Raw genomic sequence first — 25,169 nt, 5'->3', positions numbered from 1 at the left:
TCTGCTTCTGTGGCACCCAGGCCTCTGTATGCTTTTGAAATTCTTTACTTTGAATCTCCAAATGCGATATTAAAAATGCTGAATTTGGGGCCTAGGACAAAGGAAAGTGGATCCAGATAATATACATTTATCCCTTTAGAGAGTTTGGGGTACTATAGTGCAGGCCATCTGGTATCTAATAACTGCCTAGCATTTTGTGGGGAGAAGTTTAACCCAGAGGAGAGAAATTTTTCTTTTTTTATATATTATTTATTTATTTTTAGTTTTCAACGTTCACCTCAGTAAGATTTTGAGTTTTAAAGTTTCTCCCTCTCCTTCCCCTCTCCCCTCCCCAAGATGGCATGTAGTTTGATATAGGCTCTACTTATACAATCATAGTAAACATATTCTCACATTAGTCATATTGCAAAGAAGAATTATGCCAATGGAATGAACCATGAGAAAGAAGAAGCAAAACAACTAAAGAAGAGGAGAGCGAATAGCATGCTTCCATCCACATTCAGAGTCCTTAGTTCTTTCCCTGGATGTGGACAGCATTTTCCACTGGGAGTCTTTTGGAGTTATCTTAGACCCTTATCTTGCTGAGAAGAACTAAGTGCTATCAAAGTCAGTCATCGCACACTGCTGCTGTTGTTGTGTACAATGTTCTCCTAGTTCTGCTCATTTCACTCAGCATCAGTTAATATGAGGCTTCCCAGGTTTTTCTGAAGTCTGCCTGCCCATCATTTTTTATGGAACAATAGTCTTCCATGACATTCCTATTCCATAACTTGTTCAGCCATTCCCCAATTGATGGACGTCCTCTCAATTTCCAGTTCTTTGCCACCCCAAATAAAGCTACTACAGAAATGTTGGGTACATGTTTGTCCTTTTTCCGTTTTTATGATCTTTTTGAGATACAGAGAAATTTCTCTTTCTAACCAAAGGAGAAAGAATCAGGTTAAAGAAACACAACACAATAAACATTTATTAAATATCTACTACATGCAAAGTACCAGGCAACTAGATGGCTCAGTGGATGGAGCACTGGGCTTGGATTTAGGAAAACCTGAGTTCAAATCTGGCCTCAGACATTACTAGCTGTGTGACTCTGGGCAAGTTACTTAACCTCTGTTTCCCTTAATCCATTGGAGAAAGAAATGGCAAACCACTCCAGTATCTCTGTCAAGAAAATCCCAAGATAGCATTGGTGTGTTATGGTCCACAGGGTCACTGAGTCAGATACGACTGAACAACTAAACCACTGTAATCTAGACTGTGGGGGATATGCAAAGCTAAGATAAGATGTGGTCCTTATAGAGCTTATAGAACTTGCAGCCTAGCAGGGAAACATGGGCTAAACACAGGCAAGTCTAATATATTATAGTACATGATCAGGAATTTGTTTTGCTTGGCTATACCTATCTTTCACAAGAGTTTTCTTTTTTTTCTTTTTTCTCTACAGTGGGAGGGGAAGTGGGAGGGAAAATAACATTTTGTTCATTGGAAAAAATTAAATTGAGTTTTTGAAATATTACATGATTAATAAGAGAGATAAAAACTAAATGGAGTATGAGATCAATGGAGAAGAAAGCTACAGATTGGGGAAAATGAGGGAAGGTTTCCTGGAAGATATAGGTTTTGAATTAGGAAATTAAAGAATGGGTAAGCCAACAAACAAAGAGGAAGAGGGTAGCTATTGCAGATATAATGCACAATAGCATTAAGAAACAGACATAAGGGGTGGCCAGGTAGCACAGCGAGTAAGAGCACCAGCTCCAGTGTTGGGATGACCTGGGGATTGAATCCGGGCTCAGACACTTAGCACCCACCCAAAAACACCTGGCCGTGTAACCTTGAGCAAGTTACTTAACCCCAATTGCTTAGGGGCAGCCAGGTGGCTCAGCAAGTAAGAGTACTGGCTCCAGTGTCAGGATGACCTGGGGATCAAATCTGGGCTCAGCTACTTAGCACCACACCCAGAAATAACTAGTCGTGTAACCTTGAGCAAGTTACTTAACCCCGATTGCTTAAAAAAATAAAAAAAAAGAAACAGAAATAAGCTGTTCTCAGATATGTACTATTACAGCCAACACAAGTATATTTGCACAGGAGTGTGAATGAGTGGATTATGTTGAGGATAATGGTGTGTGTGTGTGTGTGTGTGTGTGTGTGTGTGTGTAAATGCAGCAATCGAAAGATGCTGCCACTAAATTAATTTCTCTTTGCTCTGAGCAAAGCTATAGCTTAAAGTTTATATTAGAATGGAGACCCTGACATCACCTATGACATTTTATTGCATGTCCTTGAATAGGTCATCTAGTTTTATGTTTCGTTCTACTTATCCTCTGTCTCAGGTGACTATTTTGAGAGTCCAGTGAGATAAGAGCTCCAAAAACTCTTTGAACTCTTGAAAAGAAAATAGGAAAAAATTTCAGTCAAGGTAACCCTATTAATATAAGTTGCTTTTTTTTATTTGTCTCTAGCCCCACCACTATCTGTGTCCTGCTGGACATGTCCCTCCTTTGACTCCTTGGGAAGATGTCCCCTCGCTTCAGAGAGCAGCTGGACCACCCATTCTGAGGACACTAGTAGCCCAAGTATTGGCCCATCATATACAGACATGCAGGCTCTTGATGCTGAGGAGCAGACGAGTGGTGGGGCCTCAGGAGCAGATTCTGCTGGTAAGACAAATCAAACCAAGGTCCTGCCTCAATGTCTCTCTATGTTCTCAAAACTCTCTTATCCAGTTTGGTTCATGCTACTTGTTACGACTTTATCAGAACATCTCCATCCAAAGCAGCATAAAAATCGCTATAAGGAGACAGGTTTCATTGGATTCACTAGCAATTTAATGCCAGGAAACATTTGAGATGACTAAGTGGTACAGTGGATATTTAATGTTAGATTTAAAGTCAGAAAGACCTGAGTTCAAATCCTGCCTTGGACACTGTCAATGTCAACCTGGGTAAGTCATTTAGCCTTAGTTTTCTTATAAAATAATTATAGTACCTACCTTCTGGCATTGTTGTGAGGATCAAATGAGGTACTATAGATATGAAGTGTTTTATTGTAAACCTTAAAGGATTATGTAAATATAGCTATTATTGTTGTCATTGTTTTATGGATATTATAATGAGGCATTTGAGGATTTTGTTTAGCACCAGCCTTTTCCCCTGTCCATTTGTTTCCCCCTCCATATATCTCTGAGCTGTGAGCAGTATGTATAAGGCTAAATCTTTCATCCTTTTCTGCCTCCCACACATCTTTTCTGCCCGCAGAGCTCTGTTGACATAGAATAAAGCTCAGTTTAGGAAAGAGACACACAGCATGTGGAAGGAGATAAAAATTGGGACTCTAGAAACTGCTTCCATTCTACTCTTCCTTTACTGTTTTTCCTGTTATAATCTAAATTTTCTTCATATCAGTCTCTGTATTCCTGTGACCTCTAATGCTAAACTAGGTAGTAGACTAGACAGTGGTGTTTACTTTTGCTGGCTTGTGGAGCACTGGTAAGTAGACAAGCATTTCTTAACTGTTTTTTGTGTTTGGAATCTTTGTTGCATATACTTTGGTGATGTATTGGATTGAGGGTAAGGGGAAAAGCGTATGTTTTTCATTTCATTGGTTTCTTTCGTTTAAAAGATATTTTCTTTGATGATTTCTAGTGCCATTGCTGGTTTCTGTGTGCAGGATGTGAGCCACTTTATATTTTAATGTTGTTTGTCTCTCCTTATCACATTTAAGTGGGTTTTGAAAGTTCATCTCTAGAGTATTTAGGCAATTTTCAGAGGCATAGTGCTGCTCTTGGGTTCCCAGAGGAAAGCAAGAGGCCTCACCATCACAAGGTCCTTAACTAATTGATCAAGATTGACTGGCTAATCTTCCAAATGACCTAGTCAATTATGGAGCTAACGCTTATGATTCTTAAGAATTTCTTATGGGGAGAGAGGTGTTGCTAGAAGCCTTAGCCCACTTCTATGGCTATTCAGAGCTTTGAGGAGGGGACAAAATGGGTGAGGGGAATGTATATCCACTGAGATTCTGCTTAGTTTCAGCAACTCTTTGTCCCTTTCACTGATTCACTATTTCATTGCTCCTCCATAGGCCCATTTCTTCCCCAAAGGGAATTTTTTCATTCCAGGAAAGTGAAAAGTAGATTTCCTCATTGAAAATGTTTGTTTGGTCTAAGACATACTTTGGAGGATCCCTGCACCTTGTTTTTATGACAGCATTACTTTAAAAATCTAGGCATGGAGGAGCTTTAGCATATAATGGTGTCTCAAATATGTCTCATCTGCCATAGACATGATTAATTTATCTCTCTGAAAGTTAAAAATTCTAATGCCTCCATTTCCCCAATCCATATGAATATAATTTTCTGACCAACCTGAATAAAAATAACTCACTATGATTTGGTCCTGGTCCAGAAAATAAGGAAGAAATCCAGTTACAGAAATTAACTGACAGTTAAGCTCACCAACTTTAAAGATGCAGAGACAGAAATGAGGCAAGAGTGTTGAGAGTTTTCTTCTCCTTTAAGCAAAAGACAGCTACCTGAATCAGAGCCACAGCCTAGATAGCACCTGTTAGCTCATTGTAGAAATGAGCGTTTGTCTTCATACAAATAAGACACAAATTTTGGGAGGGGGGGATTTGGTAGCAAGACTACAAAAGCTGAACTTGAGCTCTCAAGGACTCACTGGGGAAAAAGACTGCCTCAGAAAGAGGCGGTTGTTGTTTTTTTCCTTGCAAGTAGAGCTATGAGTCATTGTTTAAGGACACAGTTGTATTAATGCAGTGAGAGTCTGTAGGGAAATACATATTAAATGCTGAGGTGTTTTACTTGATTGAATATAAATTATTCTGTTTGTCAGGGAAATCTGCTTGCAGAATGATGTTCTTCTACTGAAAGGGAGTTCTTAAGGAGACAAGTTCAAACTTCTCAAAGCTGGGCCACAGTATGTGTCCTTCAGTTAGGTTTTTCATATTCTCCTATACTTAGCCCAGACGTAGGAAGAAGGAACTTTATGTAAGATGTATTGATATACCCAGATATAGGAACAAAGCTGATCATAGCATTCAGGTTTGTGTTTGCAGATCTGGTCATTTTCTCTTATCAAATACTTGCCAGATGATTACTTAAAAGAAAAAAAAAGCAGGGGGGGTGGGAAGAAAAGAAAAAAAAATTTTAAACCCTTTCATTTCTTTAGCCTTTAGAATAAGACAAAGGTTGAGAAGCTTGAGCATAGATCTTTCTCATTAAGCATTGAATGTGTGTATGACCCTCAGTCAAAATCTAACGTGGCATCTGGGACAATCTCATCTAGAAATCATAAGCTGTTAAGGCTGAAGTTGATGACATAATCTATAAAGTTAGATGCCTAAATATACTAATGAAATATTACCCCTTGCCAAATTACTTTGCTTATCATCTCTAGGTGAAATAATAGCTACCCTGGTAGTACTGAGAAGGTTATAAGATAATGAAATGAGTGGATGTAAACCACATTAACATAATGTAGTTAGTAGACTATTAAAAAGACAAAAAGCTTTACTGCTTGAATCAAAGGAACTAATTTCAAGTCTTCCCTCAGTCACTCAATATGTCTATAACCTCTGTGACCTTAGACAAATCATTTGACCTCTTTGGGCCTCAGTTTTCTCATCTGTAAGATCAGCGAATGTAACAGCAAGCACCCTACCATACCCAGGATGGCTGCTAGCACAGGTTCTTTGATCTGCTTTACTAAAGGAAAGCAACTTTAAAGGGGTCAAGAATCTTTAATTAAACATATGTGTATACACACACACACACACACATATATAATTTACTTAGTTCAGGGGAAAAAGTCATCACCCTGAACTTTAGAAAATGCAAACAGAAATTACAAGCAGACAAAAAATACAGACAGAGAAAATAACACAGTTCAACAGACAAGGCTTCTAGCTGTCTGACCATTATATACATGCATAGTTAGTTACCAGAGAGAGAAGCACCAACATTTGGGTTTTCAAAGCCAGAGGGCTCAATGGCTACCCAAAGTCTGATCTGGCCAAATCACACAACTCTTCCCATAAGTGAACCCCAAAGCAAAACCTCACCTCAGTCTATATATACCCTTCTTCAGGGTCAGAGGACATCACAACCTTCATGACCCACTGCCTAATTACAAAGTAACAAAAGGTGTGGGCCTTCCTGAAAAACAAGCCTCCCCCCAATCAAGCCCCTCCTGTTGGGTTCCATTTGAGGTCCATTAAGGGGCAGGGAAGATCTTCAGATTCCCTAGGCCTATTAAGGAACAGGGAAGATTTTTAAATTCTCTTACCATTACAAGGAATTAGACCAGATGGCCTCTGAGGTCCCTTTCAACCCTACACCCATGATTCTCCAGGGAAGGGAGAGACATTAGGTAAATACAAAAAGGAATCAAGTTAGATCAGATCAACATGCATTTATTAACTACATATTATTTTCCAGGTACTATACTTAGTGCTGGGGAAACAAAGGAAGTTAAAAAAAACACAAACAACTCATTTTCTTCCCTCTAGGAGTTTACATTTTGATTGGGAAAACAACATATAAAAAACCAGGTACCTAAAAGACGAACACATAGTAGAAGAAGGTAATCTGAAAGGGAATTACATTAGCAACTGAGGGAACCAGGAAAAGCCTCTTGCAGAGTATAGTATTTGAGCTGAGTTTGGAAGGAAGCCATGGAAACTAGGAGGCAGAGGTGAGGGGGCAACCTTCTAGGAATGGGGGATAGCCAGTGCAAAGATGGGAGATAGAGTATTTGTTTGAGGAACTGCAAGTAGGCTGGTGAAGCTGGGTCATTGAATTTGTGGGATGGAATTAGGGATGAGGACTGAGGACAGAGGCTTGAGGACATCGTACTTAGAGGATGTGACATGGATGAAGAACCATCAAAGGAGACTGAAGAGTATTTGGACAGATATCAGAAGAACCAGGGGAGAACAATGTCACAAAAATCTAGGGAGGAAAGAGTATCCAGAAGGAGAAGGTGATCAAGAGTGTCAAAGGCTAGAGAGTGGCTTAAGATTTTTTTTAAAAGCCCTTTGGGCAAGCTACCTGGCTCAGTGAATAGAGCACTGGCCCTGGAGTCAGGAAGACCTGAGTTCAATTTCAGCCTCAGACACTTGACACATTTGCTAGCCGTGTGACCTTGAGCAAGTCACTTAGCCCCAAATGCCTGCCTTCCTCCTCCAAAAAAATAAAAGGCCTTGGGTATGGGAATCAAGAGGCCATTAGTAATTTTACAGAAGGTTTTTTCAGTTGGATAATGAGATCAGAAAATAAATTGCAGAGGGTTTAGAAGAGAATGAGAGGAGAGGAAATGAAGGTACCCATTATATACATTACTCCCTCAAGAAGTTTAGCCGTGAAGAGGTAGAAAACTATAGGATGATTGCCAGTGGGAATGGTACAATCAAGTGAAGGTTTGTTTTTTGTTTTGTTTTGAAGGATAGGGATGATGGTTATTTATCTTTTTGAGAACTTGGAGATTGAAAGACAGAAAAGCCTTGAGAAAAATGATTGCTAGTATCATATCTCTCTTGCCAGCTCTGCATATACTCAAATTTCTTCTCTGTTTGAGTTTGCAATAGAAGTGGAAAAGGTGAGAAGGAGGATGCAGGGTTTGAGAGGCAAAATGGAATTTCAGCTTCCTTCATGAGACTAAGTAACCATCTCTTTCCCTCAGAAACATAGCACACTCTGGATAATAGCCATGGACAGAAGCTATTCAGTTCACCTTAGACCTCTGAAGTCCCAGATGGACGGGCAAAACCCTCTTATTTCTGTTGAAAGTGTAATGGTGCATGTTGACTTGGCTCCTCTTCTGTAATATATTGCTCAGAACCTCCAGCTTTTGTCACCATAAACAGGAGTTCACCTGGGGATTTAGCAGCCAACACAAGGCAATTCTGTCTGGTCACATAATTGTAAACAGAAATTCTCTGTATTCTACTTACACTTTTCTCTCATTTTTCCTCCATGGGGATAATTAGGGGAAAGAAAACAAATTAATTTCCTCACCTTGGTTTAATCACAGGATGTAAAGCAGGCTAAGAATTATAGCCCAGTATATGCATTTTTGAGTTCAGTTCTGCCCTTGGGTTTGGTTCATTGTCAAAGGAAATTTCAGTAGAATTAAGATTAGGTAAGAGTATCCTTCCATTCCATCCATCTTTTCCTCTTCCTCTCTTCTGTGATAAACATTGCGAGTTTTGACAAAGCTGAGAAGCCCTGTCAGTCCTCAGTGGAAATAATTAGTTCTTCAATACAGTATAATTTCAAATTAGAAGATAAGATGAAAGAAAGAGTACAAGGAACCTTGCTTTTGAAATTGTTTCCAACAAGGGAATCACTGAGATTTCTGAAGTGAAACAAACTCTTATTGGTGATAAAAATTCGGCCTTTGTAATGTGATGTTATGCTTGTCCACTGCAGGCATTAACATGGTATGAGAAATGTGAAGACTGGAGGGAACAAAAGGGAGAGAGATGCACCAAAACATTTCTGTCATTTGGAAAGGAGTAGACATCAGTATAGTATTTCTTACCTTGTAGCTAGCTATAGGACTTAAACCCTAGCCTTGGGCTCATTTAGAAGCTAACAGATTCTACTTTTTTTTTTCTTTTTGGAGGGGCAATTGGGGTTAAGTGACTTGCCCATGGTCACACAGCTAGTTGCTGTGTGTGTGTGTGTGTGTGTGTTTTAAGTATCTGAGGTCAGATTTGAACTCAGGTCCTCCTGACTCCAGGGCCGGTGCTCTATTCACTGCGCCACATAGCCGCCCCTAGAAGCTAACAGATTCTATGGAACTAGTTTTAGAAGATACCTATTAGTTGAACTTTTCACCCAATGAAGATGTACTTCACAGAGGTTGAATTATTATTTGCTTGAATACCTGAAATCACAAGGCACTTACTCTATTCTAAGGCAACCCATTTGTTTCGAAAAGTTATAATTCTTAGAGAGTTGTTCCATATATTGAAATAAACTTTGCCTCTTTCTAATGTCTACCTGTTAGTCCTAATTTTGCCATCCTGGGCAACATACAATAAATTTAATCCATGTTTGTTGTCTTCAGGTATCTAAAGTGCTGTCATGTGTGAGTTCCAATGTTCTACAATCAGTGGACAAGACCCCCAAGTTCTGGGTTAATAAAGACCTGGTTCAATCTTTGGGGATGTCTCCCCCAAATCATCACTGACTTATTTCACATCCACCAGAGCTACTTCTGGGAACTTCAAAGTATAGGTCATGTTTAGGTCTTTACAGATACAAATACAAAGGTTCCTGGTTAATGCCTCTCCTCTCTTCTTCCCAGAATCCAGACAAACACAAAGGACTTTCAATAGCTCATAACTATCAATACAACTTTCTTCACTTTCCAGTGTACCTAGCTTCTCCACCCCAGGAACCCATATAGCCCTTCAGCTACACTACACTAAAGGTTTGAACTCTCTGTAGAAGAACAAGCCAGTATCTCACATTCCAGGAGATCTTATTTTCTGCTCCTAGGACACTTATAGGCCTCTAGACGTATGTACTACCTTAAGGGTTTAGAATCAAAAGAAAAAAAAAAACTCATCAGACAGGCACTATTCTGATTGGTAGCAGCAGGGAGCAAAGTTCAGGTTTTGCTCCTCCATATCTTGACTCAGTTCCTTGCTGTTCCTCCACCAAAGGGGCCTTTTTCTAAAGCCTCTGTCCAGGAAGTCATAAGAAACCTTCAGCAAGCTTGTGTTTCACGACCACCTGGAGGGAGTTAATCCTGACTCACGCTGTTGTGCCCTTCTCCATGGCTGTCCTTTCTCGAACTAATGGGATATGCTATTATGTCTCCACAGTTCAGTCCAGGAACTTGAAGCCAGGGAGTCTTGCCACTCTACTGCTGGTCCCAAGTTCTTTACCTCTGTTGGGCCAAAATGGTCTGCCACTGGATAGCTTGGTCAGCATTTCTGGGGGTGAGTGGATAGGTGGTTCCAGGGAGCTGTGACAATACCCAAGCTTAATCCAGTAAACCCCCACCAAAGTTTTCTGTCAAGTCTGTCTGTGGATGTTTGATTTAGCTGCTCTGCCAGGTCTGTTTGCTTGCTTTTATAAAAGCCAAATACAAAGAGATGGCTAAGTTCCATAATAGCCTGGGCCAATCTAATTATTCCCAATTCTGAAACTTAATTGCTCATCCTCTATGAGGTGTGAATGAGCCAACAATTATCCAGGCCCTGGAGATTTTGGTCTTGGAGGTATAATCAAGGCTTTGGCAGATAATGAAGAGTCCCAAACAATGACTTCATCCCTTTCTCCCTTACCAAATTAATTCTTTTATGCTTCTTTTCTTATAACTATTCCCTAGTTCCTTCAATTGATTTTCAGGTGATAACATTTACAGATCATTCGCTGTCCTTTTTACCCACCTGGACATCACCCAGTTTGTGAAGGTTTCTTTTGATATTGGAAGTCTAAAATTGAACCTAATACCCCAGATATTGTCTGACTAGACCATTACCTCTCTTGAACTAATTACTGTACTAATGTTAATGCAGCCTAAGATTATATTAGATTTTTAGTAGCCATATCATATTGTGGGCTAATATTGAACTTATATTTAAACATTTTTCACACAACTTGTTGCCATCCAGTGTTCTTACAGGTGCCAACACACACATACATACACACACTACCACTACCACCACTACCACCACCACCACCATCCCACAAAAACAAAGCAAACAGCAACAACCAAAAAAGAAAAGCTCTCCAAAGTCTAGACTTCATCTGTCCCTGTTAAATTTAATCTTAGTAATTTAAACTCAGAACATATATAGTCAATGCCAGATAGGAAGGCCTCCCCCCCACCAAAAAAAAATTGCAATTATGACATAGAACAGATTTTTTAAAAAGGCTATTGGAGGTTATAGTAAGGAAAGATCATTTCCTACTGGGGAAAATCAAGGAAGGCTTCCTAGAGGAAGTGGTATTTGAGCTAGGTCTTAAAACATAAATCAGATTTCAAGAGATAAAGTGATGTGGGGATGGGAATTCTAGGTATAGTAAATGGCATGAGCAAAGCCCTGAAAACAGGAAAGCACTGGACATCTACAAGGGGATGTTAAGTGGTCCAGTTAGATTGAAATAAAGTAAATGTGGGGTAGGAATGAAATAAGTTAGGAGAAACATGACATAACAGGCAGAAAGGTATGTAGGACTTGGGATGCCAGGCTAAGAAATTTGAACTTGGTCTTAATGAACTCTCACTGACTAATGATGATAACTTTTTTGTGTAAATGGTCACAAGCCATCTATTTAAAGAGGCGGCAATTCCTAAGGAACAGAGTACTAGATTTGGAGTCAGGAATATCTGTATTTTTCAATTCTGCCTCTGACATTCTAGTGATGTAGTGATGTGACCATGGATAATGAGGTTAGTTATTAAACTGTGCTACCTACTTCCAAGGTTTGTTGTAAGAGAATATCTATAAACATTTTACAGACCCTCGAGTGCTATATAAAAGTCAATCATTTTATTATTTTCATCTTTTTAAGAATCTTTGGTGATCATTTCCTGATAGGAATCACAGCTAACTAGGTCTAGAACTGAGGTCTTCTTAACCTCAAGTGTTTTTTTTTCCACCATATTACTCCTCTAACTTAACCATAGTTGGGTGTGCTCACGCATAAAATGTGAATATCGACCTAGAGTTCTTTCAGGGGAAAGTTGTTGTACGGCATTAAAATCAAGAGTACTAACAAACCAGACAGAGTGTGTTGCTGCTCTGTGTTTTCTTTGTCAAGTAGCCAAGTGTTTCCTTCTGTGGGATTAGTTAGGTCTTTGAGGGATGGTTAAATCTACATTTTTTTCATCCTGCACCAAATACCCTTGAACTGTATTTTAAACATTCCAGGGTAAGCAAAACCCAATCTATGTTTTGCCAAACACGCATCATATTTAAACCTATATGTATTTCAAGGCAATTTTAGCCCTTGTGTTTTTATTTATACTTCCCTCATCAAAATTGTGTCTTGCTAGAGTAGTAGGATGTCCTCTAAGTTTTAACTTATTTCTTCTCCGAAATAAGTGTTTTTGCTTCATGGTGAGTAGACCAGACTTAAATTCTAAGAATTCAAGCTAGCTTGGAACCATGAGAGGTTCCTAAATATCGGCACTTACCATTTAAAGTTAATGAAACATCTTAAACTTAACATGTTCAAAACCAGACTAGTTATCTTTTCCCCTAAACCCTCCCCACTCCTTAACCTTTCCTATTACTGTAGAAGACAACACCATCCTAGGTCTTTAGGATCACTATCTAGGTATTGTCCTTTTTTAAAAAAATTAACTAATTTTTAGTTTTCAACATTTGTTTTTATAAGATTTTGAGTTCTAAATTTCCCTCTGTTCTCTCCTCCCCAAGATGGCATGCAATCCGATATGGGCTATACATGTAGGATCATATTAAACATAATTCCACATTAGTCATGTTGTGAAAGAAGAGTCAGAACAAAAGGAAAAAACATGAAACAAAACCAAAAAAAACAACAGAAAGAAAAGAAAATAGTATGCTTTAATGTGCATTCAGACTCCACAGTTCTTCCTCTGGCTGTGGATAGCATTTTCCATCATGAGTCCTTTGGAATTGTCTTAGATCATTGCATTGCTCAGAAGAGCTAAGTCTACAAAGTAGGTCATTACACAGTGTTGCTGTTACTGTGTACAGTGTTCTGGTTCTGCTCACCTCATTCAGCATCAATTCATGCAATTCTTTTCAGGTTTTTCTGAAGTCTACCTGATCACCATTTCTTATGGAGCAAATGGTGTTCCATTACATTCATATACCACAACTTGTTCAGCCATTCCCCAATTGATGGGCATCTCCTCAAATCCTAGTTAAACTTTTTATTCTTTCTTACAGGTTTGCCACACAGCCTGTCAGTGTCACCATGTTAGCAATGATGATGGCTCTGATATTAAATGGATTTGGTGGTCAGGCTCCTCCAGATTCCTATAAATGACATTAAGAGATAATTCAAGAAAAAAAAAACCACCTGTTATCTAAACTTATCCAATCCAATGAAAATGTATTAAGCATCTATTATGGACCAGGCCCTGTGCTAAGTGCTGGGGATACAATTAATATAAAGAAAGACAGTCCCTGACCTCAATGAGATTACATTCTAATGGGGAGAGATAGCACACAAAAAAAGGCAAGAAAATGGGGTGGAGTGAGGCAGGAGGTACTTGGCATGGGGGCATCTTGTTCCATGGAGCTGAAAGTAGGCAGAGCTGCAGATTCAGAGTAGAGTCTTCTTTATAGTATTTAAGTTTATTTTAAATTTAATATTTATTGGGAGTAGCTAGGAGGCATAGTGAATAGAGCACTGGCCCAGGAGTCAGGAGGACCTGAGTTCAAATATGGCCTCAGACACTTAACACATAAACTATCTATGTGACCTTGGGCAAGTCACTTAACCCTAATTGCCCTATCTTGCCCCCTCCATAAAAAGGCAAAAAAAAAACCCAACTCAAAACAAGAAAGTTAAGGTTTTTAAATGTGTTTCATTCCCACCATAACACTGTTTGGGAATTAAACTTGAAGACTAATAAAAAGTAATTGGAAATTCATTATCCTCAGGTAAGGCTAGTTGACCATTCTCTATGGTCCTGCATAATCCTAGAAGTTAACCTTAGCCCTGCTAGTTTCCTTGGCACATTGTACATGTCCCTGTTGAAATAGAATCTCAGGGGTCAAAAGGAGATCAAATATATGTAACCACAGTGTAAATGGGTCCTACTGTTGGAATTCCATACTTCTGTGTACCACAAAGTGAATTAAGAATGAAAATCTCTCCTTCAGGTCCTTGTCCTAACTTGTTGATCTAGATTTGAATCCTAGCTCTGATACTTAATATCTGCATGACTGTGGATAAGTCACTCATTTTCTCTGGGCCTCAGTTTCCTCATTTATAAAATGACACAGCTTGAACAGGTAACCACAAGGATCTTTTGTGGCTGTAAATTTCTGATCCTGTGATTCTTATCAAGGGAACCAAGAATAAGAAAAAAAAAAACAACATAAATGGTGATCCTTTTAATTTAATAAGTAAGACTGTGTCTTAATTTTGTATCTGCCCCTTTGCTTAGCACAATGTTCTGCATACAGAATGCATTTAAACATTTGTTGAACTGGGAAAATGTTAGTTGTATTTTCAGATAATAAGATGTAACCATAATAATTTGATTGAAAATAGAACTGGCTGAGAATCTGTGGAAAGAGAAATGTTGTTCTAATTAATTTGGTGTGGTTGTGGATATTTCTTAAAACCATAGAATCCTGTAACTTAGAAGTTATCTACTCCACACTCTTAATTTTACATGTGGGGAAAATGAAGTCCAGAGAAATAGACTTGCCCTAGGTGGCAAACTATTTAGTTGCAGATATAAGATCTAACCTGACTCCCAGTACAGTGTTTCCTAGATTGCTGACTCCTACATGACATAGGGTCATAAATTTAGGACTGCCCTGGAAGAGACCATCTAGTCCAAGTACCTCATTTTGCAAGTGTAGAAACAGAGACTGCAGATGTTAAGCACCTTGCTCAGTGTTGCATAAGTAATAAGTAACAGACCCATGATTTAAACCTGCTTTGTGGAGATGATTCTCCTTGTACATCTCCTATATGAGCAACTACCATAGTGATGGTATTTAGTCAATGTATTTTTGTCATCTTCATCCTGCACCTAATTTTTTATCCTTTATATTAGAGGTTTTTTCCTCTCACCTTAACCTCTCCTTAAGTTTATCTTTTCCTTCCATGTTCAAATTGTCATGGAAGACATCTTTGCTAACTTTCATGAAAATAGGTCTTGAATATGGGGTCTAGCTCTCTTGATGATATCAGATGGAGAGGAGAATTTTGTATAATTTAGCTGCCGCAGTCCTGGGGCACTTGAATAAAATACATAAAAAACAAAAGAAATTTATCTTCCAGAATTCTCTTGAACTCTTATTCTATAGTCAGTCAGTCAACAAGCATTTATCAAGTGCTTACTGTCCTTATTTATTAAGTTTATTTTATTTATTTATTAAGTCCTTACAATCCTAAGCTCTGCGATACAAAAGAAAGGCAGAAACACAATCTCTGCCCTCAAGGAACTCAAATTTAATGAAGGAGACAGCCTGCAAATAGCTCTGTGTACATACAAAATATATATTTAGATGGAAAATAATCATAAAAGGAAGACACAAGTACTTCCTGCAGAATGTGTCATTCAAACTCAAGGAATCTAGGAGTTCAGCTAAGGACAAGAAACCCTCACTTGGCTTTTGATGTTTTTGAAATTTTAAGGAAAAGTCATTAGCATAGGACATTGTAGCCTAGATGTCTATGAGACTTGGTATAGGAAATGTTCCCTGGGCCTGAAACTTCAGTTTTTACCCACCTGTTTTTTGCTTTTGCCTGAGGAAATTTAGGTCTCTGGGAAGGTTATCCATTGCTTGCTTCAAGGATAGAAGACAGACAACTGCATAAAGAAGGTGAAATAAAAAGCCTGTCAAGCTTCATGGATTTCCTGATTAGATTTTTTTGATGCTCCATTGAATGGATACTGGGAATTACTTACCTAGCTAGATCTTCCAGTCTAGACCTGGGCTTCATCGTTTTTCCTCCAGTAATGCTTGAGGCATTGCTCTAAATAAGGGGTTCCTCAGTAAATATGTGTGGACTTATTTATTCAAATAATGCCATTCAGTGCCTCTAAGGTAGGAATATGGGAGAGCTAAATGCTACTTGAAACTTAAGTTTAAGATAATATTGATGAAGGTGTGCACATGAACATCTGTCTTACTTTACCACTGAGACTTGCTGATGTTTACTTACTATGCTTAGAGATTCTTCAGTAGAATTAAAATTAAATTGTTTGCAATGAGCCTGGAAAAAAAATCCTAGGCAGGTTTGTGGAAAAAATGTGTAATTTCAATATATAATTAAGGAACTTAAGTATGTCACTACATCAGAGACTTATGATTTTGTTGGTGCAGGAACACTTAGCACAACTATAAATTAGTTTTAATGAGTTTCTTGAGACCCAAAGATGTTAGTTGAGTCACCAGTAGACTTATGTCTAAAAATTCTCAAAGGTGAGACTTGAACCCAGATCTCCCTTACTTTCCTAGCACTCTACCCACAGTACCACACTGCTTCTCAAATTGCATAAGGCAGACTGAAACACTTTTCAAAAAACATTGGCCATGTAGAATCATAAGATTTTGGAGATGGTTCTAGAAGACAATTCAGTCGTTTAAAGATAAACAACATACATTATATATTCCACAAATATTTTTGAGCATGTGTTAATGATATTTAGTATGGTGCTAGGTACTATATACTTTTAAAAAAGAAAAATAGGCAAAGGGAGATAAAGATAGACATGTTTCTTTTGGATTCTTCATAATTAATCTGTATCTCAAACTAGTTATGGGATCATAGTTTATCTTTCTAGCTTCCTTTCTTTGTTGACCAATGACAGTTTTCAGAGTTTTTTTTGTCTGTCCCGGTGAGCATTTATGATTCCATTTTCCCATCACATACCCAAAGTATGGAAGTGTTTACATTCTGTTGAAAAGGAGCAAGTCATGGTACACTTCCTTTGTTTTACCTATCCCACTGGGCTATATGTTGAACCTGTGTTCTCATTTGTGGATTCTAGATTTTTTCACTATGTACATTTTAAATTAGCCTTTTGCAACTCAGTACTATGTCAGAGAAAAAAGAAATAGGGAAGAGGTAAGAATAGCAAAATCTAGATGTTATATGTTAGGAAGTTGAATTTTATATCCCTGGCTAGATACTTGCAAATTCATTCTGCTTTTTAGCTGTGTTTCATATACTTTATAATTTAGTACTGGCTCCAGTGAAAGGCTTACCCAGAATGCCTTGTTAGATTGCCTTTGTCTAAGAGTTTCTTATAAAGAATTAAAATCTAGAGGGGAAAATTTCCTCCGAGGTTGGAAGAGGATCTGCCAGAAGTTTTGCTCTCATGAATCCATTTTCTTCCTCCATGGGATTGGGTTGTTTGTACAGAATTATTTGCCTTAAGCAACACATTGCTAATATGAGCCAATAGTGTTTCCCTAGAGATGTGCCATTTTCCTCTTCTCCTTTTGATTCTTTGTAACCACAGAGGATATTAGGATCTTGGGCATTTAGCTTTCCTGGAATGAAATATTTTGAGATTTTATTTCATTGTAAATCCTTTCCAGAAATCAGTCATCTAGAGCAACAATTGTTGAAGCATCTCTTTCCTTTGTAAATTACTCCATACTAACACTGACATTAGAGAAAGGGAAGGTACTGTGGAAAGATCTGTTGTCAGACTCCTAAACATGTAAAATCATGGGGAATCTGGAGAAATGTTTATTACAGTAGTCAGGTCTAGTTTATCCCAGATGGAGTTTGGAAGAAATCCTTATAGGCCATTACACAGTAGACATGCTATCTATCTCTCTGTAGCTATTTCTCATATATATGTGTGTGTGTGTACACACAAATGTGTATGTATGTGTGAGTATTTTTTCAATATGCAGAGATGCTGCTGGATTCATCTGTAGCATCAGTGGGGTCATCAGCTTTTGAGATCTTTTGTTTCTTTGTGTTCATATGTTCAGAGCCCATTCATACTCTTTTTGTCTCAACTTTCTTGCATGTGCATATATGAGAGGACTGACTAGTTGGGGTTAAGGATTATGACCATGGAACCCAACAAAGCTAACTGGCCAGAATGAGACTGGAAACCGTGGCACTGACCTCAGCAAACAGTAATAACACCCATAATAATGGCAGTTCTCCTTTATATATAGCATTTTATACATTACAGAGGACTTTCCCTGTAATAATTACATGATGTAACTAGTCCAAGAATTATAATCCCAGTTTATGGATAAGGAAACTGAAGTTCGGAGAGGTCCGATGACTTGCCCAAAGTTACCTGGCAAATGTCAGATTTGGGACCTCGTTTTCTGACTCCTACTATACCTAAAAGAAACTACAACAAACAAACATACTTAGCTTCATATATTTCCTTTTTCAGTTTTCAAAGTATTTTTGCATAAATGTGAGATCATTTGATTCTCACAGCAACTCTGTGAAATGACAGAACAGGTATCATTATACCCATTTCATAATAGATAAGGCGAGATGAAATAATTTTCCCCAGGGTCCCTCAACATGTGAATGAGCTGGGTCCTGAACTCTTATCTGATTTCATATCAGAACTTTTTCTGCTATGCTATAAAACCTCTTACAAATAATGATAAAAAATATTTTAAAAGCATCATTGTTTTTGTTCTTTTTGCTCCTAATAAGAATAATTTTGAATTTCTTTTGAAGAATGTTTGACCAAGATCCAAATGTGACTCTCTTTTTATTTTGTTCATGTTTACATGTTTCATTTCCTTTTGTCATCCTGCCATAAGAAATGGCACCAGTTCTATTTCACACAGCTATGAATTCACAAGGACCTTGATGAAGGAAAGTTTTGAGTGCCTGCTGTGTGCCATAGTCAGAGGAGGGATAAAAAGTATTTTATTACTCTTTAGAGCTCCTGTGCTGCACAAGTGGAACTCTCAATTGTACAGGGAGTCAATAATAAATTTGTTGATCAGGTAAATCAGAGAATAAGTATTTCCTAGGGAGTAATTGGTGAAGCCTGCCAATCTACCTTCCTTGTTAGCAGCAATTTATTATCAAGGAAAGCCTGGCATTTAGGAAGTGAATTTTCAGAGGCCCAGACCAGCAAAGAGAACTTTGAAGGCTTGGTTCTGTAAACTCCTCCCATAATTAAGTTGTCTCTTATCAGAAATATATCCTTCCAGCCTTACCTCCAACTTCTTGCTTCAGCTCAGTTACCCAGTTACCCTACTGGGCACGAATCCTCCCCTCTGCTTTTTCTTCTCATACTTTCATCCCGGTCCAGCTCAGTCCTTCTCATGGCTAAAAGCACTCTACCCATTTACCCTTTTAGTAGCCCCTTCCTTTGTGACCGGACTTTTCTCTGATATCATTGATCTCACTCCCCTCCAATGGTGACAGCTTCTCCTAATTCTTATTGATTTATGGAGTTAGGATGAGGAATGGGTGGTAATGATAATAACAGCAACTTGATTTTATATAACACTTTAACATTTGCAAAATACTTTCCTCACAACACAAGAGCATTATCTCCATTTTGCAGAGAGATAAACTGAGGTAGCCTCCTGCCCACTCCTTTTTGGCCAAACAAAGTACTTGGCACATGAATAAATCTTTGAATTGAATGCATTTTAATTGATTTCCCTTCATCAGCCTGGCCTGCCTTGGTCAGTGGTTTTGGTGAAGTCTTTACTACCATCCTCCCTCCATTGAACTTTTGAGGTCAGTAGAATCATAATATAGTTCAAGGAGCACTTTCCTTATGCTAAAAAACCTGGGTTCACCTCAAAGCTCTGACATTTTCTAACTGTGGGATTATGGGTAAATCACGCGACTTTTCTATCTCTCATTTTCCCTATCCATAGATAGGGAAGATAATTGTATTTGCCCAGCCTGCTTTGTTAGTAACATGCATTATAAACACCAAAGCATCATATAAAGGTGGACTGTTATTATTCTGTAATACCTATTATTCCCATCCCTGGGAAGTTTCCATTATAGGCTTTGTTCTTTCCTTCCCAGCCTGCTGAGCACTTCAGGGGAGAGTCATGAAACTGTGCTGATGAGGTTCATTATAAATTCATGCTCTATAACATCTACGGGACCCTTAATTCCTTTCTTGCTTCTTTTAAAGAAACTGTGTTTTTCTCCTTGAATTCTGTCCCAGTTTTCTTCTTCATTATAAGACAGCAAGAAAATGGTGACCAACATTTCACCAGTCAGATTGGCTAAGATGACAAAACAGGAAAATGACAAATGCTGGAGAGGATGTGGGCAAATTGGAATAATGCGTTGCTGATGGAGTTGTTAACTGATCCAGCCTTTCTGGAGAGCAATCTGGAATTATACCCAAAGGGCTATAAATACTTTCATATCCTTTGACCCAGCAATACCACTCCTAGGGTTATATCCCAAAGAGATCATAGAAGTGGGAGGAAGACCCCCAAATGTACAAAATGTTTATAGTGGCTCTTTTTGTGGTGGTAAGGAATTGGAAATTAAGGGGGTGCCCATCAATTGGGGAATGGCTGAACAAGTTGTGGTATATGCATGTTATGGAATACTATTGTGCTGTAAGAAACGAGGAGCAGACATTACCTGGAGAGGCTTATACAAACTGATGCTGAGTGAGAAGACTAAAACCAGGAAAGATTTGTACCCAATTACAGACACAATGTATGTGTGATGACCAACTTTGATAGACTGGACTCTTCTCAGCAATGCAGTGATATTAGTCAATCCCAAAAGACTCATGATGGAGAGAGATGTCTACATCCAGAGAAAGAACTAGAAAGAACTGAGTTTATATCCAGGTGGAAGCAAAATACCTGATCTTTTTCCTTCTCTTGTTTGGTTTTATGTCCTCTTTACCATTTTTCATTCCATCGGATACAATCCGTCTTTATAACCTGACTAATATATAATGTGAAAGTATTTACAGATCCTATACTTGACTATATGCCACCATGGGAGGGAGGGGAAGGAGGGGGACAAAATGTGAAACTCAAGGAATTGTGGAATTGAATCCTGTAAACTAAAAGGAAACAAACAAATTAATTAAAAAATTTTAAAAAAAATGTAATAAAAAAAGAAAATGGTGACCAATTGAAAGATCCATAATTGAAGCTATGATTGCAGTTACTCTTCCAGGCTGCCCAGTAGAGCACTCTTGAGTGAACGTGCTGACCTTGGAAAGAATGCTGTTTGCAGAAGAGTATTTGCCAATACAATCCTTACCATGCCAAAGGCATATGTTGTTGTTGTTTTTCTAACCTGCCGCAGAAAATTTCTTTGAAGTGTATAAGTACCTGTAAGCAAAGGCCTGCTGCTCAGAAATCATAAGACCATAGATATAGAGCTGGAAGGGGCCCCAGAGACCACCTAGTCCAATTCCCTCAATTTACAGATAAGGAAATTGAGGCCTAGGGAGGTTAAGTGCTTTTCTCAATGTTATAAAGTAGTGAGCATCAAAGGATGGCATTTGATCTTAGGCTCTCTGACTCCAGCCTACAGAGTTCTTTCCACTGGACCATGCTTTTGACCACCTACTGCATTCCCCACAATGATTGATCCACATGGTCTCCACACTCCTCAAATCACTATTCTTTCTCTGATCATGTTGATACTTGCATCTCTGAGAAAAATGAAGCCATCTAGCATAAGCTGTCTCATCTTTCTATAATGACTGACTGGAGTTCTTGCTCCTATATTACTCCAACTGGAGCCAGTTAATTCACTACATACCCACCTGGAGGCTCTGCCCTAGGACTTAGTAAACAGGTCTCCAAGAAGAGCTAATGGGGGGCAGTTAGATGGTGCATTGATTAGAGCACCGCCCTGGAGTCCTGAGTTCAAATACGGCCTCAGACACTCGACACTTACTAACTGTGTGACCTTGGGCTAGTCACTGAATCCCAGTTGCCCTGCCTTTCCCCCTCCCAAAAAGCAAACAAATGAAAAAAATAGGAGATAATAGAAGGATACTTACCCCAAATATTTCAGTATCAAGCCACCCATGCTTGCTGGTCTGTTCTTGGACCCTAGCTTGAATAATTGAACTTCTCAGGAACTAGAGACCTGCTTTGCCATCTCACTAGTCGTCCCAACAACTAGAACCCAGTTCCTTGGACTAGAACCCTCAGGACTGGTCCTCAGCACTTGCTGCCAGACCTCCTCGATGCTGACCAATAGTTTATTGTAACTGAAGCCAGGTTCTGTATACAAAACCAGCTAGGGTATCTAGGCAGCACAGTGGGTAAGGTACTGGGCCTGGAGTCTGGAAGTCCTGAGTTCACATCTAGCCTCACACTCTTATTAGCTATGTGACCCTGGGCAAGTCATTTAACCTCAATTTGCCTCAGTTTCCTCAACTATAAAATGAAACTAATAATAGCACTTAACTCAAAGTTGTTATGAGGATCAGATGAGAATAGTATTTGTAAAGTGCTTAACACGGTGTCTGGCACATTTGTTGTTGTTGTTTGATCGTTTTGGTCATGTCCAACTCTTTGTGACCACTTTTGGGGGTTTTCTTGGCAGAGATACTAGAGTGGTTTGCCATTTCCTTCTCCAGCTCATTTTACAGGTGAGGAAACTGAGGCAAATTGGGTTAAGTGATTTGTCCAGGGTCATGCAGCTAGTAAATGTCTGAGGCCAGATTTGAACTTGGGTCTTCCTGACACTAGGCCCAGTCCTCTATCCACTTTCCTACCTAGTTGCCTCACCTGACACATATTAGGTGTTTAATAAATGCTTGCTCCTTCCTTCCTGCCTCACTGTAATACTTCCTCTTGATTTTTTTCACTGGACTTCCTGGACTGCCAGCCTACCTAAGCCTCTACCTGCTCTAATACTGTCCAGAGAGAAAGAATTGAATAGTGGAGTCAGCTGGAAAGCAGGAAGACTAGGATTCAACTTGGGCAAGTTACATAGCCTCTTAGTGTTCTAGGCAACTCTCTAAGACTATAAGCTGCAGAGAAGGTGCTAACCCACAAGGGTAAAGGGAATTTCCTCATCTGGGAGGTCCTTATACAAATGAAATTACAAGTCCTGATCCTATCACTTCTACTGTATCCACTTGTCCTGGTTTTCTTCTGGTTCCCACTTATAGGACCTCAAGATTCTCTGTCCTGGCTTAGCTAGTCTGTGGACCTTTTGTTGGTCAAAGACAACCTTATGAATGGAAAGTAGTTAAACTAGAGGAGAAGTAGAAAAATATTGTAATATATGGTGCCAAGGACTTGGGAAGATGCAAAAAAGGAGGACTCTGGCAAGCCAGTGGAATCTAAGGGAAAGCACAAACTGGATGAGGAAGAGGACGATGAAGAGTAAACAAATATCCCTGCTGTAACATTTTGGACTTTGTTTGCTTGTTTGTTTGTCTGTTTTTTATTAAGCAACCGGGGTTAAGTGACTTGCTCAAGTTTACACAGCCAGTTATTTCTGGGTGTGGTGCTGAGTATCTGAGCCCGGATTTGATCCAGGTCATCTCGACACTGGAGCCGGTGCTCTTACTCACTGAGCCACCTGGCCGCCCCTAAGCAATTGGGGTTAAGTAACTTGCTCAAGGTTACATGGCCAGGTGTTTCTGGGTGGGTGCTAAGTGTCTGAGCCTGGGATTCAAGCTCCAGGTAGTACTAACACTGGAGCCGGTGCTCTTACTCGCTGAGCCACCTGGCCGCCTGCTTCTTTGTTTTTTATAAGCCGCTTTTAGTTTATTTTGCCTGAAAGTACTTCATATCTCCTTGTACGCAGCTACAGAATAGTACTGTCAGAAACTATTGGGGAAAGAAAAATCATAAAAGAGGACTCATTCTAAGATCACATCAACTTTTTTTAGGTGTTATGTCAGACTGTTGACTTATATTGAACTTGAAGTCTACTAAAAAATACCAGTGCCCCTTAGCCAGTCTGCTGTCCAGGCACACCTACCTCATTGTGTACTTAGGTTGATATGGAAAAAGCAATGGATTTGGAATCGGAGAACATGAGTTTGCATCTTGGCTGTTTCATTTACTGTTCCTGTGACATTAGACAAGTCATTTCACTTCTGTGAACATCAGTTTCCTCAAAATGGAGCTAAAGATGGAGTAGACAGTTTTAAAGGGCCTTTCCAGCTCTTATATCCAATAATTGTATTTATCTCCTGGCCCCAATACTATAGTTAATCAAGATTTTCCATTGTTTCTATGGGGAAGCTTATGAGAAAAATGGAAGAGGGGCATCTTGTGGCCTGTATTTCTTATGTAAACTTCTTGACAAGCTTTTGGAGCTTTTCAAAGCTTTGTGTAAGCCATGACAAAAGGAATCCTCTGCTTCCACAAAGGGAGCAAGGAAGGAAAGAGATCTGAGCTTCTATTTTTTTAATAGAAAAAAATAAAACTTCTTTTTTTTTAAAGTAATTCTAGAATTTGAACTGAACTAGAAAAACAAGGTCAAAGCAAATCTAAGTAGCTTGGAAGTTAATTTTTCCAAGCCCCTCAAGATCAGTAATAATCCAAATTGATTATTTTCACTCATTAATAGAAAATTCCGGGTAGCTCAGCTATTAATTTTAGGGAACCAACAAGTAATGGACCCAAGGCAGGAGTGGCTAAAGAAACTTCTCAGTATTGTGGAAGTTGTTTCTATGCAGCAGGAGCCTAGGACCCAAAGAAAGCTCTCTCTACCCTCCATCAGTGATGATGTCCAAGAAATTCCTGAGCAATTTTGTTTCAACAGGTGTAGAGCCAGAAGATAAATCCAATAACCCAGCAGCATACAGGCTTTATTGCCCTGTATATAGGTTTGTGATCCATGTTATAGCTGAATTTTGACTTAAAAGGAAGACCTTTCACTGGGTTTAAAAGTAACACTAAATCTCTTTCAAGAGGCTATGGAGTTTATTCATCAAAAGGAGTGACAAGCCGAATCTTCATTAAGCTGCTGATGTGGGCTGGAATATAAGGGAGGTCAGGGGCTTCCATTATCCATTCAGACTGTGATTGGCAGCAGTGGCCCTGTGATGTGTGGGCTCTGCAAAGCCTTTGTTTGATTTCTATGGCTCTAACCTCAATTAGTAGCTCAGGGTGGTTGTGGAATGAGACCAAGGGAAGCTGGTTTTAATCGTGGCTTTCCTTTTGATTTGATTCTCCTATTCCCTTCAGCTGATCTTATATACCTTACTTACATACCTCAGTGTGGTTGTGGAGTGAGACCAAGGGAAGCTGGTTTTAATAATGGCTTTCCTTTTTATTTGAATCTCCTTTTCCCCTTGGCTGATCTTATATCCCTTACTGTCGTGACTTTAGGGGTGTGTGAGTAAAGGAGGAGCGTGGAAAAGATAGACTTTTGCCTGACAGTTTTTTTTCCAGGTGGGGGATGGTGGTTACCATTTTGTCGTTCTGTGAGATTGAGCCCTTCCTCCTTTTTCTAGAGGGAACTCAAAAAGTTTGAGGGAATTATGGGAGAATGTGTCAATTCAGAGAAGTGC

The 25,169-nt window shown here is 39.0% G+C and overlaps 1 protein-coding gene across 4 annotated transcripts in view; it reads left to right on the top strand.

The window, feature by feature from the left end:
* Nucleotides 1–25,169, top strand: part of STON2 (stonin 2) — a 186,249-nt gene that overhangs the window by 68,409 nt on the left and 92,671 nt on the right. For all 4 annotated transcript variants that reach the window (XM_069092362.1, XM_069092359.1, XM_069092360.1 and 1 more), the window contains one exon: nucleotides 2,466–2,663. In XM_069092362.1, coding sequence (XP_068948463.1) covers nucleotides 2,466–2,663 — 198 coding nt within the window. The remainder of the gene's footprint in view (nucleotides 1–2,465; nucleotides 2,664–25,169) is intronic.

Source organism: Petaurus breviceps, unplaced genomic scaffold (assembly GCF_028583685.1).
Source record: "Petaurus breviceps papuanus isolate PSGF00001 unplaced genomic scaffold, PetGlider_PUasm1.0 189, whole genome shotgun sequence".
Classification (NCBI taxonomy): domain Eukaryota; kingdom Metazoa; phylum Chordata; class Mammalia; order Diprotodontia; family Petauridae; genus Petaurus; species Petaurus breviceps.
This window is presented reverse-complemented; position numbering and strand designations above follow the sequence as displayed.